At 55.4% G+C, this 26,811-nt stretch overlaps 1 protein-coding gene across 7 annotated transcripts in view; it reads right to left on the bottom strand.

The window, feature by feature from the left end:
• LOC106897888 (ankyrin repeat and fibronectin type-III domain-containing protein 1-like) overlaps window positions 1–26,811 on the bottom strand; it is a 269,176-nt gene that overhangs the window by 27,565 nt on the left and 214,800 nt on the right. For 3 of the 7 annotated variants that reach the window (XM_014958854.1, XM_014958853.1, XM_014958858.1), the window contains one exon: window positions 15,159–15,287. The exons of 1 other annotated variant lie outside the window; for it this stretch is intronic. In XM_014958854.1, coding sequence (XP_014814340.1) covers window positions 15,159–15,287 — 129 coding nt within the window. Of the gene's footprint in view, window positions 1–15,158; window positions 15,288–21,157; window positions 21,354–21,406; window positions 21,603–26,811 lie in introns of those variants that run through there. 3 more of the 7 variants (XM_014958857.1, XM_014958856.1, XM_014958859.1) reach the window with 3 other exon arrangements.

The following is a 26,811-nucleotide window of genomic DNA, read 5'->3' as shown; positions in this document are numbered from 1 at the left end:
CCCAGCACGGGGGCACAGCCACATGCTGTGAGGGCTGAGACCTACAGACTCATCGCAGCAGTGAGAGGCAATCAATTTGAACCCAGACCTGCAGAGATAACAAGCAAATCCTTTAACCTCCTGCGCCACCTGCTGCCACCAGGAAGAATACACTAGTGAGATCCGGCTTTCATTGGTATCCACCTCCTCTCCAAAACCACAAAATTGGAGAAAATTGACCAAAGAAGGACTTCTGGAGGTCACCTGTGCTCATGCGCCCATACCTGTGGCTGGCCTCCATCCCCAGCCAACTACACCCAACCTGCTCTTCATAGCGCTCCAGGGGACCTCCCCAGCCCACCACTGGGATGTCCCTTCTGGTGGAAACCCACCTCCAGTCCATCATCCCAAGCCATCCAGCTAGACAAGGACCAAGCTGCTCAAGCATGCCGAAGCTGCACGATGAAAACCAGCACCACTGGCTGAAGACTTCCAGAGCTGCACCCAAAGGGGTTATAAAAGGCAGGCCACAGACATTGATCTCGGTGGGGAGGAGGAGACGACGGCCAAGACACAATGGAAGAACAGACAAATGCACACACCCGGCTCCAGAGCTGCTGCCCAGCTGGTAAATGTTACTGGAGTCAGAAAACCCCTTTCCCGCTGGAAGGCAACCAGCAGCGCTGGGCACGCTGGCCGCTACCCACAGGGTGTCCCTGGCACCGCTACCAAGAACAGCCACCTCCCTGTTGGGGATCATCTTGGACTGCTGGTGGCATGTCCCAGGCTGGCTTCCCATTCGGCATAGCTTCATGCCAGGATTTGCTCCCGGCTTGTTCCATAACCAGCTCCCTGCCTAGTACCCACTGGGGTCTTCTCCTCTGACATGAGAGACCAACCCCACCATGTAGACCTAGTGCCAGTCTCATGCCAGCATCACCCAGGGCAATGCCAGAGGAGCTGGTTCACTGCCACCCAACTACAAAAGCACTCACGTATGCCAGAGCAACCTTCCCTCCGTGAAGCTCCAGAGGAGTCAAGGTTCAAAGGCTGGGGTCCAAGAGAAGAAGCCAACTTTTTTTTTTGTCATTTTGCTAGAAAACAACCTACAAGTGCCTGCTTGAGCACTCTTGTAACAGCACTAGCTGTGGAGATCTCACCACCAGCCAGGCCTCCTTCCAGCCAAGTTTGCCTGATAGCTTTCCCACCTCGTATGTCAATTTATTCTCCCTCTAGCTGCAGAAAGCTTTGAGACACCATCAGGTAGAGAAACTCAAGCTGAGGATAATGGAACATCTGCAGGAATTGTCAGAGCTCCCAGGACAGTGAGTAGAAAAGATTTCCACCCTAATATAAAAGAGCAAGAGTAAAACCATAGTAATCATCAGGTCGAACCTCTGACCATCAGGACACGTTCATCCATCCATGTATCGATGCAACCAGGGCTGCTAAGCACACCCATGGGAGAGGCAGGGGTGCAAATGCCCTTTCCCAAGATCTTGCAGGACATGAGAGCACTAGGAAACGCTCTCTGCTCTTCCTGAGTGTTGCCTCAGCTTCTCCTGGTCTAGAGACCAGCCCAAGTTGAGCTGAGCTCTGTTCCCTGCTCCGCCAATAAGGGTGAGAGGCAGGTGATGCTCACAGCCAGTGCCTCAGTTTCCACGCAGGGGAAATGGCGATAAAGCCAATGTCGTCTTCTGTAAAGTGCTTTGAGACTTGCTAATGAGAAGCTGAGGCTCCTTGCAGCCACTATTCATGACCTGGACTCGTGTGGGCAAGGGGGTGCCTCTAGAGAAGGGACCGGGAGGTGCTTGATGCAGCTGGGGATCAGCAGGCATAGTGGCCAGAGTCTTTGCAGATGGGGACTTCAGCAGCTAGCCTCTGAAGAGCTCTTCCAAGCATGCACAACCATGCCTTCCAGAGGCTAACAATTTGACCAAATCTGTGTTGATTTCCACCAGGAATGCACCAACCCTGCCAAATTTCAAGTCTCCTTTCCAAAGCATGGAGGCACCAGAAGTCCTCAAACAAAGAGACAGGAGGGAAAAAAAAAAAAAAAATTGGCAAAACTACCATTTTTCCCCAACCTTCTGCTGAAACTTGGAAAAAAAAAAAAAAAAAGAGAAAGTTCAGCCTGAGGCAGAGCAAGCATGGAAAAATTCAGCCCAAACAGTTGAAGTCTGGCAAAGGTATAAGCAAACAAACTTCCGCTGGAAAGTGTTGTACAGCCTCAACAACAGGCGGCTGCTGGCTCTGTCTACCACCAAGGAGCTGGGCGAGAGGTGACCTCCTCGCCCCTCCATGGCAGCACACACGCATGACTTCACTGCAGGACAGAAGAACAAGGGTGGCAGGGGCCACTCTGACCCCAGCACCTCAGAGACTTGGGATCTCTCAAAGCACTTGGGAGATGCCAGTTCACGTGGGTACACCAAGCAGAAGCTTTGAGCTGGACCTAAATGGCTTGATCTCCTCCATCACCAAGAGGCTGCGAAACACCTCACAGAGCTGGTGGTGTCAACACACAGTGGGTGCTGCTGTGTCCTTCCTCCCCCTCGCCATCCTCTGGACAGAGGGGCTATGGAGACACCCTTATGTTCCTGAGACACCCTGCTCATCCTACTATGCTCCTCACCCTGCTTCTCCTGGCTGTGTACTGCAAGACAGCTTCCTTGGGACACACATGCTCATGGACCTGGAAAACTCTCGGTGCCCACAGTGTCCTGGCATGTGCTGGCCTGGGACTCTACACCTTGTCTCCCATGTTCACATGAGCTGGCTCAGGCTGCAATCACACCATCCCATCTACTGTGCCAACAAACCCTCAGCCCAGAGGGTTTCTCTTCCTTCATCACCCCCGATTTTTCTGGTGACAGACCCAAAGACGTGGTATGAGCAGAGGTGTGGAAGCTAGCAAGCATGATCTCTGGGGAAAATGTGGGAGCAGGATGAGGTGGAGGGATTTAACTCTTACCTCTGTCACAGACCACCTGGGTGACCTTGAGCAGGTCACTTTGGTGTGCTGCAGTGGGGTGCTTACCATCCCCCCTAAGACCAGGGAGAGCAGCAATTCTGGCAGCACAGTCCCAGTGTAGCCCAGGGACAGCTCTGTCCATCTGCTTGCTTTTCTACCTGGGGTGAAGAGCAGCTGCTCAGGCAGCAGATACCTCCTCCATGGCACAGCAGGAGGATGAGGTGAGCACGTTGGTGCACGAGTAAGGCAGCCTTGGGTCCCTGTGCAATCCAGAATCCTGTTCCTGACCTGCCTGCATTGTCGGGAAAGAAAACGGCCAAAGAAACTTCAGGAGTTCATCTGAAGTTCACCCGAGTGGCACTCTGCTCCATGAGAAAAGCTGCTTTTCTGCTTGCCACAAGCCTTCCAGAGCTCGTGACTGGGGCAGAGCAGGGCCAGGAGAGTGCTGGGAGGACGGGACATCTTGGCAGCATCAGCCTTCCACTTGCTCAGAAAGTAGGCAAGTGCTGCACCGGCTTCTCCACCTCCAAGAACGGGCTCACAGCTGAGGTTCCCTCAGAAGATAGCCTCTTGGACAGCCAGCGAGACACTGAGAGTAGACAAGGAAAGCAGGAGTATTAGCTAAATGTCACACCAGCTTATCTGTTCCAAAAGCAGCCTCCTTGCTTCCCAGGATTTGGCCCGCTGTGCTGCAGGATTTCAGCTCACAGGGAAACCTGACACAGCTCCCCCAAACCACAAGCCCCCGCCTGGCGCAGGGCACAGCAGGACTTGACTCCCAAGTTGTCCCTGAAGCACGGTAGCGCTGGCAGCCTGGCTCGCCATGGGGAAGATGGAGCAGGAGGTGGGCTGGCTGCCTGTGAGGGACACAGGGAGGTGACAAAGCCCCTGGCAGCACCTTTACACGTTAGACCTCAGATGATCTGCTTGCTCACCAGCAAACCCACACCTTCACCCAACCTCACTTTCTGACAAGACCCACAGGCTGAGGGGTCCCTCCCAGCACCAGGAACCCAGCTGGGCTGTCTCTTCCCTCAAGGCTGTTCCCTGGCACGAGGCAGCAGGTACTGACCTACCGAGGAGTCTTTCCTTCAAGGCTCGAGTCTTCTGAGATAGGCTAAACTTGCAGATAAGCTGAAGGTTCCATCACACAAGAGTGAGCACCCTCTGACTCCCAATCACAGTGCACAGTGACATTTAAAAGAATTTGTTTTAAGATTATACCTGCCCAGATCTCCCCAGACCTAGAAAGACTCATCTGCCCGCCTCCACCCTGCCACTGGCTCTAACCAACTGCCTCCTCTTCCTCCTCTTCGCAATCCTAAACTTACAAAGCTGAACAGTAAAGCTTGACCTGTCAGCTCCAAGCTCGAAGCCAGCCCACATCTTGTCTCTGGGGCTGGGGGAAGGGGTTTGCCCGCAGAAGACCTCAGTTACCAAGTGTCCTAAATGCCAGCTCCTCCATCAGCAGATCTCAAAGTGCCTGAGAAAAAAGGTCAGCATTGCTGTGCTCCTTTTAAAGAGTGAGAAACAGGCACAAAGAAGGGCAGATCTTGCACTCAGTCACTCAGCAGGACAGAAGAAGCCAGGTGCCCTGTGCCGCAGGCCAGCACTTCGCCCCTGGCCCCCAGGCCAGGGCACTCTCCTTGCAATGGGTGAAGGTCAGAAACTTTGATGACTCAGTCTGGGTTGGGAACTCTCTTCATCTGTGTCATTTCTCCCCTGGCCACTTTAGCACTTACGTGTGGAGCCCAGGAGTGAAGAGGAGAAACAAGACTGTGGGAAGAGCCAAGTAACCACGCTGCAGGATCTACCTGCAGTTCCTGCCATCTTGGTTGTCTGCAACAACCATGCACTTGGACACCTGTAGGGTTTGCATGGAGAACATCAACAAACCACGCCATCCCGCCAAAGGTGATGATGGCTCTTCTTGGGGCAGTGGGCCAGAGTCAACCCTGATAATGCCAAGAAGAGCTGTTTCTTGGAGCTCCACTCAGCTCAGCAGCTGCTGTCACTGCCACGCTTAACAAGTGCTGCCACATAATGTCATGTGTTTGTTTTTCAAAGCTCAGAAACTACAGCTTTTCACAGCAGACCATCAGTAAGAAGCCTGCCCCGACTTTAGGTAGGAGTGATTTACTGCCCAGCTACTAACTGGTGAGCTCTTATGGGCCCTGTTGGGACACTTCTTGGGCGAAACCAGACTCTGTCCAAACAGACCTGAAGGGGACTCGGGTGAACCTCTGCACCATGGGCAGAGTGAAGACCCTGTGAAGGTGCAGTTTCTCGTGATGACACTGGCAACTGCTGCCAGGTGTCCAGTTCCACTTTGGACAAAGCAAAGCATTGAACCTCCTCCACGTTGCCCAACAGCTCTTTGTGTCAGAAGATCTTCATCCCTGTCCCACCTGCCCTGTAAGCAGTGCAAAGAAAGGCAGCAGAGGCAAAGTGGGACAGGAAAAGGAATGTCCCCAGAGAGTAAGCTACCGCAGGACGCACTGGGGTAGATGGATGAGTATTTCAATGTTGGGCAGAATGGGAGGAAATCTGGAAGTGAGGAGCTGAGGGGACTGTAACTGCTTCTCCCTGATCTCCACCAGACATGAGGGTCAGATGATGTGGAGTTCACTTGGGCTCACAAGCCTCCTCTGAAAACCAAGCAAGTTGGCAGAAGAGAGGTGGGTAAGAGGGAAGGGTCTGAAGAGTGAGCGTGCAGACAGCAGGAAAGACTCAAGCAAAGATGGAGAGAGATCTCAAGACATCTGAGGACCTGGTCCTTGATATCCCAGGTATCCTGGGCTGATGCCTACCTCCAGTTTTGCCTCCCTGCTGAGTGCTGCCTATTCTGCCAGCATCCAAGCCAGTAGGTCCAATATTGACCTGGCACTGAGAGACGCTCTCCAGGAAGACAAACAGGAGGTTCCTGAAGCTCTGGCAGGCAGAAGTGTCTCAGCCAGCAGGAATCTATCTAAGAGCAGCAAAAACCTGCACAGCGGGGACTACTGCTGTTTAAGGGACTAAGGAGGATTAAATGCACTCAAATATCTTGAAAGTGCCGGCTCTCAGGACTATCTGGAAATGTTGATGCTTCTGCAGCTCCCAACCCCAGTGTCTCCAGCAGCACCAGCAGCAAGCCTAGCCAACCCTTCTGCTCCCAGGGCAAAGCTGTCTCTAGGCTGGGGGAAGCGCAGTCTGGTAGCCCAGGGGCTAGGGAACACTGCCTGTCTTGCTGGGGCTGCTCCAGAAACACAAACTGCCCTTCCCCAGGCACACATCGGCTCATGGAGAAGCCAGGTTCAAAGCCAGCAGGTCTGAAGATCCGACCACTAGTATGAAACCGTGACTATACGGATATTCCCATTAAAAGAAATATACTGAGATCGTTTTTGCGTGCTGGCTAAGAGGACTGGGAGAGCTAAGACCCTCCAAATCCAGCACACTGACACTATGGGAATACCAGCTGGTGTGGAGGATCCATGGAGCCATCAGGAACGGCTTGACCCACACTATGATTCAGACATCCATGAGGTTTCCCCTTCACACTAAGGATTGTGGCATCTCTGCACTTTCCTCCCATCATAACCATGGGGTTTGGGCTGCCTGCTGTGCAAATCCAGGTGACTGGCACCTTCTGGGCATGGATACTGCCATGGGGAAGAACCAGTGGAGATCCTGCAGGATGAACAGCATCCTCCACATGCCTCAGTAAGGACCAAGGCATCTATCCTACTCTGCAGATCCAGGCCACGGGAAATGTCAGAGAGCTAATGAGAATAAAAGAAACAAATCAGGCAATGAGGCTATTTGAGAGAAACCAAAGTGTGCTGGAAATAATAGATATGCAGCACTGAGAAATAATCTTAGAGGGGCTTGGACGTATCAGGTACCAGCAGAGCGAAGCGGCCAGAACAATGCATCGGCACAACATTTTAAACTTGTCTTTTAAATAAATGATATTTGCTTCCTGTGTTCTCAGTGAGGAAGGGATCTGGCTGAGGGCTCTGGTCCCAGACAGGGAGAACCTGGAAATCAGTCTTCTCTGAACATTTTCCTTCTGTCACTTTCCCAGAGGGCTCAATTTCTCCCGCTGAAGTGACAGGAGAAACAAATGCAGACGGGAGCGCTGGAGCTGCCGGAGCCAGCACCGGTGGCAGTAGATCATGGTGCTGCAGAGAGAGAGGAGCGGGCCCTTGGTCTTCTCCCGACTGCTCCAGCCTTTTTGTAAGCAGAAGCTGAGCTGCCTCTCCCCAGAGGAGGAGAAAACCTGGGCTGATGGAGGCTTGTAGCATCAGGAGGGGAGGCACAAGCCATGCACAGACCCTACAGATTTGGACAGCCCTGAACTCCCCCGTGACCCCCAGCCTGGTGCTCCCAGCTCCTTGCTGGCAGCACGGAGCAGCAGACATGGAACTGCATGGACTGGGACTCTTCTGCCACTGCAAAGCCTTCCCTGGGCAAAGGACCGGCTGCAGCAGGAGCATTGGTATCACCCTGAACAGCAGTTACCCTTCAGCCTCTCTCCATCTGTAGCTGGCTCACAGGCAACGAGGATAGAAGGTGATTTTCCACAAATAAATTACTCCTTTTGAATGCTTTCCTAAAGGCAAAGCCAAATTTGAGGGAGGTATTTTGAGGGCTCAATCCTCCCCATGCCCATCAGTGAGTCCCTCACAGTCACTGATCCCAGTGTCCTACCAGCTCTGGGGGTGTGTGTACGAACTCCTGCTCCCCCCCATACACCCAGAGGCACCAACCACGGCCATCCTCAGGGTGCTGGGGATAAAGCCAAGCTCTTGAACCACATCCCCTTTCAACACCAAAAGCTCTGGGGCTCCCTAACTGGTGTCCATCTCACCCATGGAGAGGTGTCTTGGAAGGGTGGCAGCTCCCGGTCCTGCCCTGGCCCAGGGGAGCCTCTGCAGGCTTTTTCGTGGGGGCTGCAGCTCCTCTCAGCCACATTTACCCCTGTAAACTGACTTTCTTGCAGCCTGCTGATGGCAACGTCCATCTGCCAGGCCGGGGGGAAGCTCAGAGAAGCAGCAGGGCAAGGGGCCCTGCTGTGGGCTGGCTTCCCGGGCAGCCGGGCCGCCCCGGCAGAGCACAGCACGGTGTGGAAGTCCAGCTCCCATACGGCTAATTCAATAAGTCACAGATACCATGACTTCATAAGGCAGAGAGGCTCCACAGCTATTAGGGGAATTGGGAGTGGGGGGGAGGAGGAGCTGAAATGGAGAAGGGATGGAGACGGGGAGGGTGGAGAGGGGGAAGCTAAGACAAGCAGCAGAACAAAACATCCCATAAATCATGAGGAGCTGCTGAAATACCAGAACAAATGACCCCATAGCTTGGCCATTGTTCCCGAGCGAGGGCTTAAAGTGCTCCCAGTCGAGACAAAGCGCCTCGCGTTTCGTTTCAACACCGCACTGGCCCATCCAGGACCTGCATTTGGCACAACCAAGCTGGGGGTGGCCGCCTTTCACCCCAGATCGGTGGCCGGGGTTGGTGCGATGGGGGAGGCAAAGCTCTGGGCAAGGCTGGCTGCCCCACACCATTCCCGGTGCAGATGTGGTGCCCACATCGCATCCTGCCCAGAGCATCTCTTGGCTCCCAGATGCCCACGCACCTCCCAGGCTGTGGCACTCCTCCCCTGCCACTAAAAGGCTTAGGGTGGTTTTCCCTCTTATTTCCCCTCGTCCAGGCTAAGAGCTTCCTTGGCTGGGAAAAGCAGTGGCTCCAAGCCTCCTCTTGGACGTGCGGATTAAGTTAGGAGCAAAACAGCTCAAGTAGGGCTGTGAAACCCAGAGGAGCTCTGAGCCTCCTGTCTTTATGGTGCCGCTCCTTCCCACATCCCCAAAAGCTGCTGATGATAATTTACTTTTTTACTGGTTCCCCCTTGCAAACAGGCGACTGTCAAGTAAAGAGTCCTGGGAAAAGTCCTGCAGGAGCACAGACTGCTGTGAAGGGAGCAGCACAGGGCTCCGGGCGAGCTTTGCAGCAGCAGCCCTCCAGTGCACTGGCTCAGGAACGGTCCGAGGGATCGGCCGGCAGCTCGGCACCTCCCATGGGACTGCAGCGTTCGGGTGGCAGGAGGTGAGGAGCCCGCCAACAGGGCCAGGCCGTCCCCACTGCCTGCCCACACCAGCCAGCAGCAGCGAAGGAAGCGGCCTGAGCACTGCCAGGCACCGCCACAGCACGGATTTCATGCCCCAGCACAGCAACTTCAGGAGAATTTCTACCCCAGGGGGGAAATATTATTACGTTGTAAAACTTTTGAATAACTTTCATGAAAACACTTCCATTTAAAAAAACCCTTTTGCTCTGTAACCAAACCCAAAACAGAAGGCAGAGTATGGCAGCGGAGCCACGTGTGCCGCCTCTGCCAGCCCCACGGCGCCAGCGCGGTTCCCGTGCCCATGGTGCCACGGCAGAGGGACGCCATTACGCCTGGCCCCGCTGCTGGGGTGTCACAGGATAACCCCACCACACCTCCCCATCCCCTGGGCACCATCCTGCCCAGCCCTGGGAGCTGCCGGATCTCTGCGCATCCCTCTCTCCGGCAGGAGGGACGCGAGGAGCAGAGACTCAGCCACGTGCCAGGGGTCAGGCAGGGCTGAAGCCCGGCCGCCTGGCTGCCTCCTCGCCTCTCTAACCACCAGACATCCTGCTCCTGCCAGCGTTGCTTTCGCAGCTCGTGGTGGGCAGCCAACGAGCAGAACCGAGATAAGGGGATGGGGGAAGCGAGGAATGCATTGCATTTTTCCTGAGCCACCACGGGAATAGGCTGTTTTGACCATGGATCGCAGGGAGGCTGGTCGGCACGAAAAAAATCAAGAAGCCCAAATAGGAAAGGCAGCAAGTAGAAGTAAACAATTGAGAAGAAGAAGAAAACGGAGGAAAATCAGAGTGGACAACGAGAGGTGGGTTTGGGAAAAGGAGCATGGTGGGGAAGGCAAGACAGGAACGAATGGAAGAAGGAAAACCAGACCGAGAGGTCGGGAAGGAGAAGGAAGAGACAAATGGATGCCAGGAGGACAAACCTGCCAGGGCTGGAACTCCCGATGAGCACCAGAGCTGGAAGGATGCAAGAGGGGGACACGCCTGGACTAGCAGATCACAGCCCTTTTATTGGATTAAGACTCGCCCAAGAGGAAAGACAAATGTAGGTGATTTCTCAGGTGACACACACAAGAGGAGAGGAGGCTCTCTTTGCCTCGATTTGCCCTACAAGGGGGAGAAAAAGGATTGCTGGCGTTTTGGGGTTGCTGTAGGGACAGCAGGAAGGCCCCATGGGAGCCACCAGCTTTCAACGTCTTCACTGCAAAAGCAGAAGGTGGCAAGCTTCAAATAAAGAGTGTTTTTGTCTCGCAAGCCTTCGTGCTATTTCGGCTTAGGAGCTAGATTAGTATCAGAGACCAGCAGAAAGCAGATCTTTAATAAATCGGATCCAAAATCCTTCCTTCCCTCAATTGCCATTTTTTTCCTCATTTGGAGCTCAAGCTGCCTCGGTGCCCTGCGAGTCTCAGCAGGCACCGTCCAGCAAACAGGAGGAGAAAGGACTCAGCAAACCAAACCGAAACGGGACAGCAGCAGCCCCCAGGCTTCTCCCCAAGCTGAGGAAAGCCTCGTGCCGCCTGGCTCCCCACGGTGCTTCTCACCTCCCGGCAGCAAGACACCGGCTCCCGGGAGCAATGGGCTGAGGTGACACAGCACATTCATGGGCCCTAACACTGGGGACTTTGTGGCGCTGGTTTTTAAAAAAAATAGCCTAAAAAAAGCCTAATAATGAAGTATTTATTTCAGTAAACAACATATGAATGTGAGAAGTGTTTTCTCAATACTTCACTTTTCCCCTCCCTTCTCTTCCCCCCCCCCAACCCCAAGCAATTTTTTTTTTTTTTAATAAGTGGAACTAATGAGGCTTCACTCACCGACGGCCGCGCTTGGGAGCAGGACCGCGCTGCGCTCGCCCGGTGCAGCACATAAACACGTGCTGGGCGAATAAAGCCTGCCTTGTGCTGGGGGAGAAACGTGACCTGCTGGCATGGCACCCCCCCACCCCGCCGAGGGGGACAGACGTGCTCCGACAGACGCACAGACAGCAGGACCTGCCGTGGGAGCATCCCTGCGCCTGCGGGGAGGCAGTGCAGGATGTTCAACACTTTATTTATTGTGGCAGCGAATAATTGCATCTCCTGGCCCAGAGAAATGCCAGCACCCAGCAACCCTTCCCGCGGGGATTCGAGGTGTCCCCAGGGACAGGGAGAGGGGCCAAGGAGAGATGAAGGGATCTATTGTCCCCATCGTACCTGGCAGCACTGGGGGCAGGGGACACGGTGTCAGGCAGACACTGTGACGCTGTACAGCTCCTTCTCTTCTACCTCAGCTCCCTCGAGCCCTACCTGGGCACCTGAACAACCGGGAATGCTGGAAAACTGGCTCAGCTTGCCTTGCATGGGGATGAGATGCAAGGATGACTTCTGCTATGGCACAGACACAAGGGGTTGGACTGACAGTGTTCTGGTAGGAAATTCAGGCACAAAACACTAATCCCTCCACCTGACTGACATCCAGCTTGTCAGAGCAATGGCCACTGATGATTTTGTGCTTATAATCTCTACCTCTTCCTCGGAAACAGGTAAGGGCATGTCCACGAGGCCTGCCTTGCCTTCAAGCCTTGGGATTAAGATGGGCAGGACTCTCAGAAGCCACTGATTGCGGAAAACACAGTCCACCATTTTTCAATTCCCCTCCTGCCCTCCTGGAGTGAGCTGAGCCCCTCATCACACACTCAGCAGGGATGTTCACCCCTCCACACACAGGTGGGCAAAATGACGCAGTGGTGACCTTAGCTTAAGCTTATAAATACACACATTTGATGCACGCAGATATTTGCTCTAGATTTGCAAGGGCGTGAGCCCCACTTTCCGTCGGCCGCAGCACCCAGCCTGCTCTCCAGGGGCAAGGTGTGGGGTGAGCAGGGGCAGAGACACCCGTGGTGGCTCCAACGGCCCTTCACGATGCTTTGGAGCAACTGTTTGAGGATGCCCATCCTGCCATGACAACCATGGATCCCTGGAGATGTATGGGGGAAGGAGAGAAATGATGTTTCACACCAGGCAAAAGGCCAGGTGCCCCCTTTGCAGGACGTGGCCCCAGAGGCGACTGGTGCTCACATGGGAAAAGCCTCCCGGAGTGCAAACGTGCACGTGTGGACTAGACACACACACCACTGTCAGGCATGGAAACCTGCCTGCTTGTCCCACCAGGAAGGCAGAAGTCCGTGAGCAGGTGCCCCCGGCCGCTCTTTGGAAATGGACCTGCATCCACGTAAAAGCTAATTAAATTCCTGCACTGCAACAACACAGCTACAGAGCGCCTGGGTCGTCTGCTTGACCACGGCAACAGGGAGAGGATTAAAGAGCACATCACAGAATCACAGAATCACCATGGTTGGAAGGGACCTCTGAGATCATCGAGTCCAATCTTTAAAAAAAACCAAACCAAAACAAAAAAAAACAAACCCCAAAAAACAACAAAAAACCCCACAAAACACAACACCCCACCACATCACACCCACCCACAAACCAATAATCTTGGGCACTAGAGCATGCCCTGAAGAGCCACGTCTACACGTTTCTTAAATCCCTCCAGGGATGGTGACTCCACCACCTCCCTGGGCAGGCTGTTCCAGTGCCTGACCACCCTCTCAGAAAATTCATTCTTCCTAATATCTAATCTAAACCTCCCCTGCCCCAGCTTCAGACCATTTCCTCTGCTCCTGTCATTACTCCCTTGGCAGAAGAGGCCAACCCCCACCTCTCTACAACCTCATTTCAGGGAGCTGTAGAGGGCAATGAGGTCTCCCCTCAGCCTCCTCTTCTCCAAACTAAACACGCCCACTTCCCTCAGCCTCTCCTCGTAGGACTTGTTCTCCAGACCCCTCACCAGCTTGGTGGCTCTCCTCTGGACACGCTCCAGCACCTCAATGTCCTTCCTGTGGTGAGGGGCCCAGAACTGAACACAGCCCTTGAGGTGAGGCCTCACCAGTGCCCAGTCCAGAGGCACCATCACTGCCCTGCTCCTGCTGGCCACGCTGGTCCTGACACAGGCCAGGATGCTGTTGGCCTTCTTGGCCACCTGGGCACACTGCTGGCTCATGTTCAGCCGGCTGTCCACCAACACCCCCAGCTCCTTTTCTGCTGGGCAGCTCCAGCCACTCTTCCCCAAGCCTGTAACGTTGCCTGGGGTTGTTGTGACCGAAATGCAGCGAATACATCAAGATGGTTGGGGAGCAGGCAGTGGGCAGGGTCCTCGCCCTGCTGCTGCCTGCCTGGTCCTTGTCACTGCAACCCCCCTGGGTCACCCCTCCGCTGAGTGCCAGGGAGCCCCTGCACCTGAGCTCCAGCACCCCAGCCCACCCCAGCCCGGGTGGCAGGTTGGACGCCTGATCCAGCTCAAGGTGTTCCCAGACATGGATCAAACCCCGCAGGGCAGTTATGGTCCCCCTGGCCAGACCAGCCGTGCCTGTGTCCCTGCAGGAGCGATGACATCAGGTCCTTCCCCTTGGGGCCTCACGCTTTCCAACCTCCATCTCCAGCACGATGGCATGTAGCAAACCGAAGGCAAAGGTGACTCCTCCTCACCGAGAGCTCACTTCTGAGCTGGCACAAAAACCCCATAAAATAGCATCATCTACCGCTGCTGCAGTGTCGCTGCTGTACAAGGTGCTTTGCAAACTAACCCAAGACAGATGGTTTCCCCCAGGAAACAGCGAGTGAAAATCTACCACAAATATACCTTGACACAGCAGGGCTAAAATGGGATCCGGGGGCTTCAAATAGACATTTAAAAGGAGAAAAGAGATTTAAGGACTTCTCTTGCTTCTTTATTATGTATAAAGAGAAACTCTGACCATTTTTAATGAGTTCTTTGCTTCTTTTCCTATTTGGTATATTACAAATTCACATATTTGTCTATTTGGAAGATTCATAGTAATTGCGGAACAGCTTTCCTGATGACATCGTTTCAGCAAAGGGAAGAAAGTTGTGCAATTGGAGAAGAAAGCAATCTGTCACCAAATAGCTTAAATTCTTTGTCTGGCCTCATTAATACCTAGTTAGCTTTGATGCCTAACTAACCTCACAGATAGAGGAAGCCTTTGATGAGGACTCCACAACCTCACACTGAAGTGTTAGAACATACAATAAATGCCAGGAAGATCTCCAAAAAAAGCAGGGAAAATGAAAACCAAACTCAACATTCCTGCAATTTCTAAGCATTTCGTCTTTCTTTCTCTCTTTCCTTTTTTTTTTTTTTTAAGTTTTACCCTCCTTTATCCATCTAAGGAAGCAGAAAGCGATGCAATTTCCAGCTCTTTTAAATATCCTTAGCAGGTCACCTCTAACCCTGGGAGGGTTAACTGTGATCTGTTTCCAAGGCTGTTGCATCAGAGCTTAGAAACCCAGGATAAATGACTCCCTGCTCGAGCAGGGGCTGCAGCCTGAGACCTGTGCTCGGTGCGAGGGGCCCCAGAGTACTGCAGCAGGGAAGGACTGAGCACCGCAGCCCCGGGGGGTGGGAGAAGGGGGCTGCCCCACAGGGTGGCTCATCCTGGGGCAGCCCCATTCCCTCACCCCACTCGCCCTGGGGACGGCACCAGTGGGGAGCCCCTGTGGCTCCCTGCTCCCCCATGGCTCCTGGTGCCCCCACGCTGGCCGCAGCCATCCCACCGTGGCTGTGGGCTCTGGTTTATCCATCGGAGGTGTTTTGGGCAGCAAGGGGCTGTGGGACGCATCCTCCAGCAGCTCTGATAAGCAGCATGGGGTGGGAAGGGAAAGGGAGAGAGCAGCCGGCAGTGGGGGCTGCTGGAGGTTGTGCACTCACTGGGCCCAGCAGACACATGTGTCCGTGTCCCACACGAGCCCTGCAAGACCCCCATGGCTCAGTTCGGTGGGGTGTCCTGCAGCCCCCCAAGGAAGGAGCTGCCCGGGGCTCCCCGCTGCTCCCTGCAATGGGGCAAAGGGGGATGTTTTGATTTAATACCCTGGGGGAGCGTCTGCAGCAGACGGATGGGTTTGAAGGGAAGTTCTCCCACAGGATACTGCTTGGACAGGGACAGAGAGTGGCAGTGGTGGGGACAGGGGACAGGAAGGGGACCGGAGAGGCAGGATCTCCTTTTCCCCCAGCCCTGTCCTGCAGCTCTTACCATTCAATGCTCAGAGACCTGGGCCGGAAGGCAGACAGCTCGGCCGAGGCATACTCAGCTTTCCTTCTCTTCTCCTGCTTCTGCTTAACTGACAAGCGGTGGGCAAACCTAGAGAGGCTGCTTTCCGACCTGGGGAAGGGGAGAGGAGAGGCGTTAATGTCACTGAAGCACCCCGGCTCCCAGCAGCAGGTCCACAGCACCAAGCCAGGTGATGCTCAGAGCTGAGAAGAGGGGGCTCCCAGAGGGCTGGGGGCACTGGGACAGGGTGGCACCAGCCTCAGGGGGAAGAAGCAAAGCAGCAGCAGGTTTGGCATCGCTTTGCAAAGCCAGGACCAGCACAGGTCCATGGCATGCCATTAGCAAAACCAAAGCTGGGAGCCTGGCAGGCTGAGCTAGCACCGGGTCCTGCCCTCCTGTTGCAGCAAAATCTCCTCTTTGTGTTGTATGTTCCTGCCCAAATGCCACCAGTGATGGTCAATGCTGGAGAAACAGCAGCTGCTTCTGCTTCTTGCAGTGCCTGCCCGAGACAGGTCAGGCAGCCAGGGAACCATCACTGGACAGAAGCAAAGTGGACCTATGCCATGGCCACACACTCCTTCAGAGACGTCCCAGACCCCTGTGGTCTCCCAGACTGGGGGTCTCCAACACCAGGAGGGCTTTCCTGATGAGGGCTGACATGGAAATCAGGCCATGTCAGAGGTGTTTCAGAGGAGGAAAGGGAAACACCTGCAAGCAAATGGGTTCAGCTGCAAGACCTATCTGTGCTGGCAAAGCCTGTGTGGGATGCTCCAGTATTGCTCCCAGTTCCTAGATCCAGGGGGAAGAGCATCCCCCGGCTCTGGGGTCACGCTCTGCCCCAGAGAACCGCTGTCCCCAGGGAAAACCACATGGTCTCCAAGCCCGGGGGCACACAGACAGCCAGCGCTGAGATTTGCTTGGGAGGCACCTGCCCCTCAAAGACCCCTGCTCTCCTCAGCAGCACGTGGAGCCCCCAGTGCCTGCTCCAAGGGCCAGCACACCCGGCTGGTAGCCAAACACGGTGCCACAACCCGTCCCTGCTGCCAATTCACCGGGAGCAGAGGTGGGAGCAAAGGAGGAGCTGACTGGGGAACTGGGACACCCCAACTTGGACACACGATCAGGCTGGTGGCACTGGTGCCACCTCCTAGCCCTGCCACGCACACTGGCACAGCCACTGCCTCTCCTCCTCCTTTACTCCTGTGCCGGCACGACCTGCTCCCACCGCTCAGCCAGCCCTGGGCTGGGCAGGGAAGGGAGTTGACAGAGGTCCTGGGGGATAAGGGACAGACCTGGGGGAAGGCTTTGAACCTACATACGTTGCTAAAGCCAATCCTCCTCTCCTCTCGAGTCCCGACCGGCTTCAACCAAACAAAATACCTCCAAAAAAAGAAAGAAAAAAAGAAGGTATTTCTCAGAAACGCGAGCTCTCCGCCATTCCTCACAATAATTAAGCCAACCACGACCAGCTAACAGTTTTTTCCCTGATACATTTTAAACACAGACATCTTCAATTCATTAACTCTGGTTACTGATTTATTTTTCAGCTTATGAATTGCTGTTGCTGGGGACAGGGTGGAGACAGCTTTCTGGAGAAGGCTCTCGTCTCTCCGATCACCGCCGGGAAAGAGCCACTCAGACCTTCCAGGGTCATTCTTTACATTCTTGAGAAGAAATACTACTTTGATGTAAAGGATGAGGTTTGCCTTAAAAGAAACCCAACAAGAAACCCAAACCCCAGCTTTCCTCTGCTTGCAGCCGGAGGAAGAGGCGTTTGAAGAGGAGCAATCCAGGCGCCTGGTGAAAGCCCCTCCAGCAGAGCCCAGCACTAACACCACCCTGCCACCTCCCCTCCCCTTTGATCGGGTGTCAAAGCCCCGTTGTAAGGAATAAGATCCCAGTTTAGGGAGGCATGGGCACTGGCCGCTGATGCTCTCAGCAGCCCCCTGGAGAGGTGTGGACCCCGGGGTGAGCAGGGCTCGGTGCTGACCCAAGGATGGGGCTGGGTGGTGGGAACGAGTGCTGCTGGCTTCCTACAGCGTCTCCTTTGCGGCATTTGATTGCTCCCGCTGGGGCAGCCCTAACCTTCTCAGGAGAGGCTCCTGCCACCCTGCAGGGGTGAGGGCTCCATCCCCAGCTGCCAGGATGCTGGGGAAGTTGATCTGGGGACTGCCTGGAGAATGTTATCCTGCTTGCTATGCCCTGTCCCCATCGGGGACTGTCAGAGTCACCTCTCCCAAACTGGTCCCCAGCAGGGATGGGGGGCTGGGAAATCCCAAATGACCTGCACAGATGCAGGAAGGCAGCCGGCCCCTGCAACAAACAACTTCCTCTGCCATGCCAGACAAGCCTCTTGTGATCCACCGGGACAATTACCCACCCAGGAGGTTTACTCAGACACGTCCACCTGCCCAAAGCAGAGAAAAAGCAGCTACTGGACAGAGCCAACAGCATCTGCCAAGAAGAGCTGGCAGGGGTAAAACAGGGTGATGCGCTGACAGGGCTCAGAATGAAGAAGCATTAGCCCCTGGGGACAGGGTGCTGGTGGGGCTGGAGAAGCCAGCTGGGTGCCTGGGGACATGTGGCCTTGTCGTGACTTCCCCTCGGCACAGCATCACAGGGAAAGGCTCAGGGACAAGGGCAATGCTCTTTGGCTCAGGGCAGGTGCTGTCTTGATTCCCCAAACCCACAGTGGACAAGTGAGGCCACGTACAAACCAGAAAGTGACCAAGTATCTTGAGATGTTTGGTGCTGCTTTCACCCCCCGAACCAAGCTTCCCAGCCATGGTTCACCCACCGCCTCCAACTGCTCACAGACAGGTTAAAAGAGACGGCTGTGACCACTCCGATGGGCTGGTGCCTCCCCCTTGAGAGCTGTCAGCAAGTCATCCAGCCCTCAGCGATGAACCAGCTCCTCTCACCTCCACCAGACCCAAAGCTCCAGCAGAAGCATCACTAGCTGGAGAGCCAGGAGCACATTACTGTATCATCTGGCTATTTATACAGTGCTGCTTTACATAAACTGTATCGCAGGAGGGGGAATGAATCATACCTGCTCTGCCATGGCTGCACGCAGGCAAACGCAGCCTGACGCTGGCAGCTTGCTCTGCCCCACTCCCCTTGCCCCATCGAGGCTCTGCGTGTGGGTCAGCTTCCCCGAGCCCCTTGTGCTGGGGCTCCTCTGGTCCCCCGGGGTCAGGATGCTCCCACAGCAGCGTCATGCTCGGGGTCTGGGCCCTGTGGGTGGCCCCAGCAGTGAGCCTCTAACATGGGGAGGGGGATGCTGCTGGGACCACACTTTTACTTCCCAAGTACTTTCAAAATGCTAACAGACACCTCTTTTCCTTGAAAAAGATCAACCTCTTAAAATAGAGGCAGGGAAACTGAGGCATGGAGAGGCTGTGCGAGTACGGTACATTTCCTATGGCTGTTGGCATCCATCCTCTTGTGCGCTTCTCTGATGGGCAAGGCTTTTGTGCCTTCTCCCATCAGTATCAGCACTCTTGGCCCCACAATTGCCAGTTGGGGGAACAGGCAGCTCCAGGGCCACCCTGAGCCAGCTTCACCCCAGCCATGGGACAGGGACAAGGCCATCACCACTCCCCACCCCTGCCCGCTGCATGGGGATGGTCTCACGGTCCAGCCCGGGCGGGATTTGGGGTGACCTGCCCACCCCACCACAGGAAGCAGCATCTCTGCAGTGGCTCAGCAACGGCGCTGCCCGGCCTCGGCGGACACAGCCTGTCGGCGGTCCCCACGCGCTGCCGAGACGCCCAGGGGACACGCGGGGAAAGCCATCAATTGAAACATCAACCGCAGCGCTGGGAAGAATCGTCTCCTGACAACCAGAGAAGGTTGTTCAGCTACTGTGCTGTATCATAAATCACACCTCTATGACTTGCCATCTGTCAGCCAGATTACACATGTTCAGAGTCCCATGTCAGCGTTTAAGTCAAAACACAGCATCTTTTCCCCAGAAATAATGATTGGCCCTGGAGACTCGTGCAGCAATACCTACCCTCAGCCCTTCCCTCCAAACCCCCCAGCAGAGCAGAGCTGGCAGCACTGGGGAGACAGGAACGCCGCTGCTTTGGGGGCGCAGAGATGCAAAACCTGCAGGCGATGTCTCCCCTGTAAAACCAACCGCTTCACGTGCGTGTGGGGGCGGCTGGACCAGCGACCCCCCCCCGGCACCAGACATGGCACCCAGCCCTCACCACAGAGCCAGATGCTGCTGCCGAAGGGAGACGGGGACAGTGCTGTCCCCAGCCTGGTATGTGCTGCTGTTCAACCAGGACGAGCGGAGGGTGCCCAGAGTGGCACCACAGCCCAGCCCGGCCAAGGGGGGAGACTCCAGCTCAGCGTGGGGCACAGCTCCCGTGCCACCTGCACTGAACGTGCCAAGTCACACCAGCCTGATGCCCATCCCTTCACCAGGCATGTTTTCTGGGGGTCTGACCCCAGCACTGCCGAAGCCCCTGGCTCGCCAAGACAGTGGCAACGCAGGCAGAGCAGGGTCAGAGCCTGTCCCCATCCTGCCCGTGGCTCAGCCACCTCACTGAGCCATCACAAGACGCAGTATCCCCGCACAAAAATGTGCTCAGCTGCCCTTTTCGGATGAGGACAAGGGTCTGAAGCGCCGCCCTCCACCCCCTCCCTGGCCGGGCCGGCGGATGAGCAATGACATTTCCCAAATATGACTGAGTACAGAAACGCACAGGGACTCGATTCATCCCTCCAGCTCCACCAGCTGCGCACAGGCGTGAATCCGGCCGGGGGTTTGTGGTGCCTCACTGCTGTGTCCCCAACGCCACAACTGGAAAGCAATGACAAGCAAAATCCCTGTCCTCTTGGCTTGGTTGGCCCTCCCTCTCCCCTGTGGTGGCCCTCAGAGGAACATCGTGGGCTGCCTCTGCAAAAAGCAGCGTGTCTCAGCAGTTTGCAGCCGTCAGGGTGGGTGTGTGCCCACAGAAGCCCAGGGGCTCGTGTGGCATCTCACCCAGCTGCTGGCACTGCCAGACCTGGCCATGCCACAGGACAGACTGCCATCTATGCAGGGACAGCCACACCATGCCACCGGTGTGGGATGACCAGGGTCAGGAGGCAGTGCGGGCACAGGCACCAGCATGGGACCAGCAGCACCAGAGTCACACTCCTGCTCCACCAACATACCCAGCCAGAGCCTTTGCCACCGCACGGGCATGAGCCATCCATCCATCCCCCAGAGACAGAGGCATTTTAGTCCAGGCAGGAATAACTCCCACTTGTTGCACTCCCCAGCCCGAGACTCAGGAGCCAGCACGTGCTTCTCTGTGGTTCCCAACTAACCCAGCTCCCAGCAGCTGCCAGCCTCCTGAATCAGCACAGGCAAGGAAAAGTCCCGGGACAAGCCGTGAGGACAGCCCAGGCACTTGGCAGCACAAAATTCGAGCAGCATTTTCATCTTGTCCTCCCTTTGGGAACAGTCATTGCAAAAGCAGCTTTCGAGGTGGGCTTATCCCCACCGGCATCCTGGCCACAGCCTGGCTGGGGAAGGGCAACCCCGCTGGGAGGGAGCCGGACGCTGCCTCGGGGCGAGCAGGGCTGAGAGCGAGCACAGCTCCCCGCGCATCCTCTGAGCCTTTTATTCACACGGGTGCAGTTAGAATAAAATAGGGGGGAAATAAAGCTGGGAAGGTGCCTCCGGAGCAGGCAGCAGCCTTTCGGGAGAGACAGGCTTTGGAAAGGGAAGGTGCACAGTCACACACACCACACACACCACCAGCCTCCGGGCAAGGGTTGACCGCAACTGCTGCTCTGGCAAACCCTGCTCGCTTGCCCGCTGCAGCGCCCGCCGACCGCAGCTCCAGCCACCAGTGTGTCCCCAAGGCAGCAGGTGGGGACAGGACCCAGGTGCACCGGGCAGAGCTCCGGTGTGCCGTGCCGTGCCATGCCATGCCGGGGAAAGATGCCCGGGAGCCGCACGAGTGATGCTCACTCACCTGCACAGCCCTTGCTCCCTTCCCTCCAGGTTCTGCCGATTGCCCACCGCCGGAGGAGCAGCTCATCCGAGAGTGGCTCTTTGGGAGAGTCCCTGTCCCCTCGACGCACACAACCACAGGCGTGCTCCCATCCCGGCTGGGATCCCCTGCTCCCACCCGCGCTGCCCGACCTCCTCATCCACCACCTCCGCTTCCCTCACCCATCACCTCAGGTTTCTCGCTCGCTCTGTGCTTGGCTCTTTCACTCACCTGCACAGCCCTTGCTCCCTTCCCTCCAGGTTCTGCCGATTGCCCACCGCCGGAGGAGCAGCTCATCCGAGAGTGGCTCTTTGGGAGAGTCCCTGTCCCCTCGACGCACACAACCACAGGCGTGCTCCCATCCCGGCTGGGATCCCCTGCTCCCACCCGCGCTGCCCGACCTCCTCATCCACCACCTCCGCTTCCCTCACCCATCACCTCAGGTTTCTCGCTCGCTCTGTGCTTGGCTCTTTTTTTTCTTTTCTGGTTTTTTTTTTTTTTTCCTCCCAATCTTGTTTCTATAGAAACGAGATTAGCAGAGGGGGAAATAAAACAGCCCCATGTGACTCAGATTCCAACACTGAAGAATCTCCCGGTCACACTCGCTGGGGCTTTACATAACCACGGCTCTGCACGGGCTCGGACCGGGGAGACCGGGCTTGGATGGGGGGACCAGGCTTGGATGGGGAGACCAGGCTTGGATGGGGGGGACCAAGCTCAGCCAAGGGGACTGTGCTTGGATGGAGGGACCAGACTCAGCTGCAGAGGGATGACCAGGCAGAAGGCAGCAGTGCCTCAGGCTCACCTCTACTGACTTTGGGCTTTCTGATGCAACAATGTGCCACCAAACCCCATTGGCATCCCCAGAGGGTGACACGAGCTCCGGCCACCTTGCATGGCCCTACTTTGCTGCCTGCTCCTGTTGAGAAGGGAAGAAAGCAGAGGGGGCGATGCTGAAAAGTGCCCCAACTTCCATCAAGACTTTTGGGGTCCCTAGGCGAGCTGAGGAGGAGGAAGCCCCAAGAGCCCTCCCATGCTTCCAGGCTGTCCTGCCCCTGCCCTCACCACTCAGGGAAGTGGTTTTGGCCACTGGTCTCTGATATGTGTGGGTTCATGGGTGACAACATGGGGAATCTGGTGAGCTGCAGACAGCCACATACTCCACTTTCCTCATGTTCCTCCTCCTCAATATCCTAAAGCTATGAGCAATGTCCTGGGCTGGGGCACACAAGCCACAGACTGAGCAATTCCACCAGTATTTTGGGTCATCAGGTGACAGGCACAGGACACTGCCCACAGAGACTTTCCAAGCCCCAATGGATGCTGCTCCAGGTGAGTGGCGGGTGGGAAGCACGAGGGACCCCCTGACCAATCTGCTCTCAATGCCTTCCCTCAGCTCAAGGACAGACCTGCCAAGGTTGCCCACCCAGGGCTTCTTCTGAAGAATCCCCATATCTGTATGGGACACTGCCCTTCTGCCACACTTCTAGGGGCTCACCCCCAATCCCCTAGGGCTAGAAATGGGAAGCTTGGGTGATCTCCTGCTGGAACACAACCGTTCAACCCAAACAGCAGTGAGGTGCCTTCCCCAAGGCAGCGGCAGGGGAACTGGGTTGGGCTTGCACTGCCTAGGGCAGGGCAGCAGAGAGCATCTCAGCAGCTTGGGTCCCTCACCCAAAGAGCAGGGCATCAGCTCCGGGCATGGAGAAGAGCTCATCAACAGTTTCTTCAACTCTCCAGGTCCCCTTCTGAACTTCAGCATCCCACTTTTCATGCTGACTCAACCACAGTTAGTTTGTGAGATCTGATGCCGTTACAGCCCGAGGTCTGCCTGCGGGCCATCGCATTAGGAAATCTCTTCCCCCCCCAAACACGGCAGTGTTGAACAGCACGTCAGTGGAACAGGCGCTCATTTACCTCCGTGAGGAGCTCAGAACAGATCAGACAGCATGACAGCATGGCTGCGGGCAGCCCCGGTGATGAATTTGGGCATATCCACCTGCTCAAACTCTTCCATGTGCTGCCACACCGGGCATGTGAGCTGAGTGATATGCTGAGGTTGGGTGATGCTGCAGAGAAGAAGCCAAAGGTTTTTGCCCTGCTAAGGGGGCAAGCTCTGCAAGTGCGCTGGCTCACCTTCCTGCCAGGGATGGGTCTTCACAAGCTCCATCAGCCAGTCTGGGGGGTCTGAGCAAAGCTCAAAATGCCTGTTTTGACCCAATGAGGGGGTTGCTGCAAGGGGAGGGGACACCTGGGCAGTGAGCTGAGGCTTCCCGAGGCCAGAGAGAGGGGCAGTGAGGATGCTGCAAATGGGGAAAGAGTGGCAGGAGTTGCAAGAGATGGTAAAGAAAGAAGCTAGAAGTCTTGACAGCAGGAGCAAAGGGACAGCCCTGAGCCATGGTGCTGCAGCTCAAGACAAGATGCCGTATTCAGAGCCCCTGATCTGTTCCTCCCTGCACCACAGCACACACTAGCACAAGCCACATGGGTTGATGAGTGTCCTACAGCAGTAAGATGGGTCAGAGCTGCAAACCCTGATAATGACTACCCAGGGCAGTCCCGTGTCACTGGCACAGCCAGCCGGCCGGCTGCGGTGACCTGGGGCTCAGGGAAGGGACTTTATGGCAGCAAATCTCTTGGTGGTCGCCAACATTTGCCACATGTTGAGGGGCATAAGCAGTGCTTAAAAGATTGCCGATGAGTGCTGCTTTGCCAGGCCTGGCTCCTCACAAGCCTGGCAGATGTAGGCATCTGGACTGACACAGGCTGCCTTCCCTGGGAAGGACTAAGTCCTGCTGGACCCTGCAGGATCTGGCTCTGCAGCCAGGACCTGGGCAGAGCAGACAGCATCCTCCATTTAACAGGGTCACAAAAAACTTCCGCCAGCAAAACAATTGATACTTACAGCTAATTATAGTTGGCATTATCAGGCTGCATTACAATTAGCGAGTCGGTGGCTAGTCTCTATTTCTGATCCATGACACAAGGTGGGTAGGTACACCCAAGGATGAAAGGACAAGGGAAGCAGGGGGAGAAGATAGAGATACCTCACAGGTGCCTTCGAAAAAGCAGCACAATATTTCTGTGTACGGAGGAAGAGCAGGTTTTAGACGGAGGGCATTTATAAAGGTGGCCAAGGAAAGAAACACACCACATCCCTTCAGCCCAGCCTCCATCAGCAATCTCGGCAACCTCCTGGCCCTGCTGACCACCCGCTCCCACCCTGCCCACAAGGTGTGCCACCACCCTTCAGGTGTGCTCCGAGGACCTCCTGGGTCCTGTGACTCTGAGCAGAACCCCAGGGCTGACTTTTCTGAGCTATTTAGAGGCCAGATTAAAGCAGCATCCAGGAAGAAACCCACCCTTGCATCCTACTTGCATTTCCCAAAGCCTGTCCCTGTTGGCCTGTCCAGTACTCAGCACCAAACCAGTCGCTTCATAATGGTGGAGGCAAAGGAAAGCAGCAACAGCCCCTGGAAATGGATGGCATTTTTAGAACTTTTTTCTTGTTTTCTTTGAAAATCAGAGTTTTGCCAAACTTACAGCATGTGCTGCAAAGAATTTGATGCTAATTCAAGCAGAAGGAACCATCTGATGAGTCCCAAATTAAAATGTTCCTTTGTTTTGGCTTTCAAACATTGTATTTTAATACCAATGTACACTCTGAACGGAAGGTAAATTTGCATGTCCTTCCCCTAAAAATTCTCTGCCAAAACAATGATTTTATTCATTTGCATTTTGACAATAACAACTGTCTCCCCTCTGACCCACAGCTGTCCGCGCAGGATCAGAGATGCTGGGCACGCATGCCCACAGCCTGGTGAGTCACGCTGCGCCCTGCAGACCCCCAGCCCATGCTGCTGGGGACGTGCACCAGCATCATCCCCCTTCCTGGGCATCATCATCACCCACGGGCATGCACGATCCTGCTGGGAACCCATCCCCACGTGGGTATGAGCCAGGAAGCATCCCATGGGGAGGCAGTGGGACATGCTGCCAACAGACCCCACACCCACCGGTATGAACGTGACCTGTGAGTGGGGCTGAGGGACTTCGGAAGAGGTGGGATCCTGAAGACAACATAAGATGATCTGGAAGTTTCCTCTCTAGCCAGACTCTAAGCAATATTTAGGGTGGGATTCTCCACTCCTGCCACCCTGTCACAGCCATTCTCCACTCCTGTCACCCGTTTTCTCCATTTGGTGCTGTAAAACAGCTTAAAAGAAGAGGTAAGCAAGGATCTTTCAGATCTTTTCTGACTCCCTGCCATAAACCATATCATTGACGACCAGCGTTTCACGAATGGCATGCACCAATAGGCTTCACACTCAAAATTAGCTTAATCTACTTTAAAAACGAAAGTCCAACCATCTACATCCAACAATTAAATAAAAGCTCCAAAAACGGTCACACGTTACTTTCCTCGGGTGAAATCCCCATCATTTTGCTTATTTTTAAGGACTCTGTCACTTGCCTTTACTATTGTTTTTAATGAAGACATCGCTCCTTCCTGAGCAGCAGGACCACGAGCTGGGCTCTTCCGACCGTGCTGCGTGAGTGTACGTCTGCCAAGGCAGAGACGTGCAGACACTTTCCCTTCTTGCCAGGGGACAGGAGAGCTCTGCATACAGCCCTGGTAGCTAGTTCCTCCCTAGCAATTAAAGCTTTTATCCTAATTTAAAAAAGGTAATGGGGAAAATAAAAAAAAAAAAAAATAGAGAAAAGGAGAAAACCCAAGAAATCTCTTTCCTCACATGGAACCAGCATGGATGGGTGAGGAGGTCCCTGGTAGGGTTCAGCCCACCCAGGACCTTCATCTTCCTCCACCAGCTCCGGCTGCTGCTCAGGCTGAGCCCACAGAGAGTGAGGCACCATCATGCCACCCCAGCTGTGCCATCCCCATCTACCCCAGCCCAATGCCCCTCTGTGGGGAACCAGCTGCCCGGAGGGATGTGCCGGTGTTTAGTCTGAGCTCCGCGCTCCCGCTGGAGCCGGCTCTTGTTTTAAATGGCCCCGCGTCCCACAAATGGAAAAGCTTGTTATTCTGGGCTGCCTGTCGGCCGGGCTCTTCCAAGCGCAGGAGAGGAGTGATGTGGTTAACGCCGGCCGGCCGCAGCGCCTCCATGGGTTTCCTTTCTGGGCTGGCACCCACCTCCTTCAGCGGACCACACCACGGGCCACCACCACTCACTGTGGGGACGGGAGGGCAGGTGCCAGCAGCCCTGCTTGCCGCGGGTGTCCTCGTGCACACGGGTGTGCTTGTGCAGGGTGGGATGGGAGAGGGGTGGCAGGGAACCACCCCAGACCCCAGGGGCACCAGGACACCCACCCAGGAAGGGCCCCCCCAGCAGCATCCCATGGGGAGGGCGCTGAGCAGGGCCAGGACGCATCCCTTGGGGGCACACACGGCCCAGCTCACGCCTGCGCTGCCTCCTGCAAGAGCCGGGTGGGTGGTGGTGCTGATGGCCCCCAAAGAGCACCCAGCACCTCGGCTTTCATTCACAAAGCTCCTCACGCAGGCAAAGTAGCACCTATAGAAGAAATATATATATATAAATCCAATCCGTGGAGGATCCTGAGCTATTTTATTTTATTTTATTTTATTTTATTTTATTTTATTTTATTTTTTTAACCCC

Source organism: Calidris pugnax, unplaced genomic scaffold, assembly GCF_001431845.1.
Source record: "Calidris pugnax isolate Ruff unplaced genomic scaffold, ASM143184v1 scaffold244, whole genome shotgun sequence".
Classification (NCBI taxonomy): domain Eukaryota; kingdom Metazoa; phylum Chordata; class Aves; order Charadriiformes; family Scolopacidae; genus Calidris; species Calidris pugnax.
Note: the sequence above shows the minus strand (reverse complement) of the source record. Positions and strands in the feature narration are given on the sequence as shown.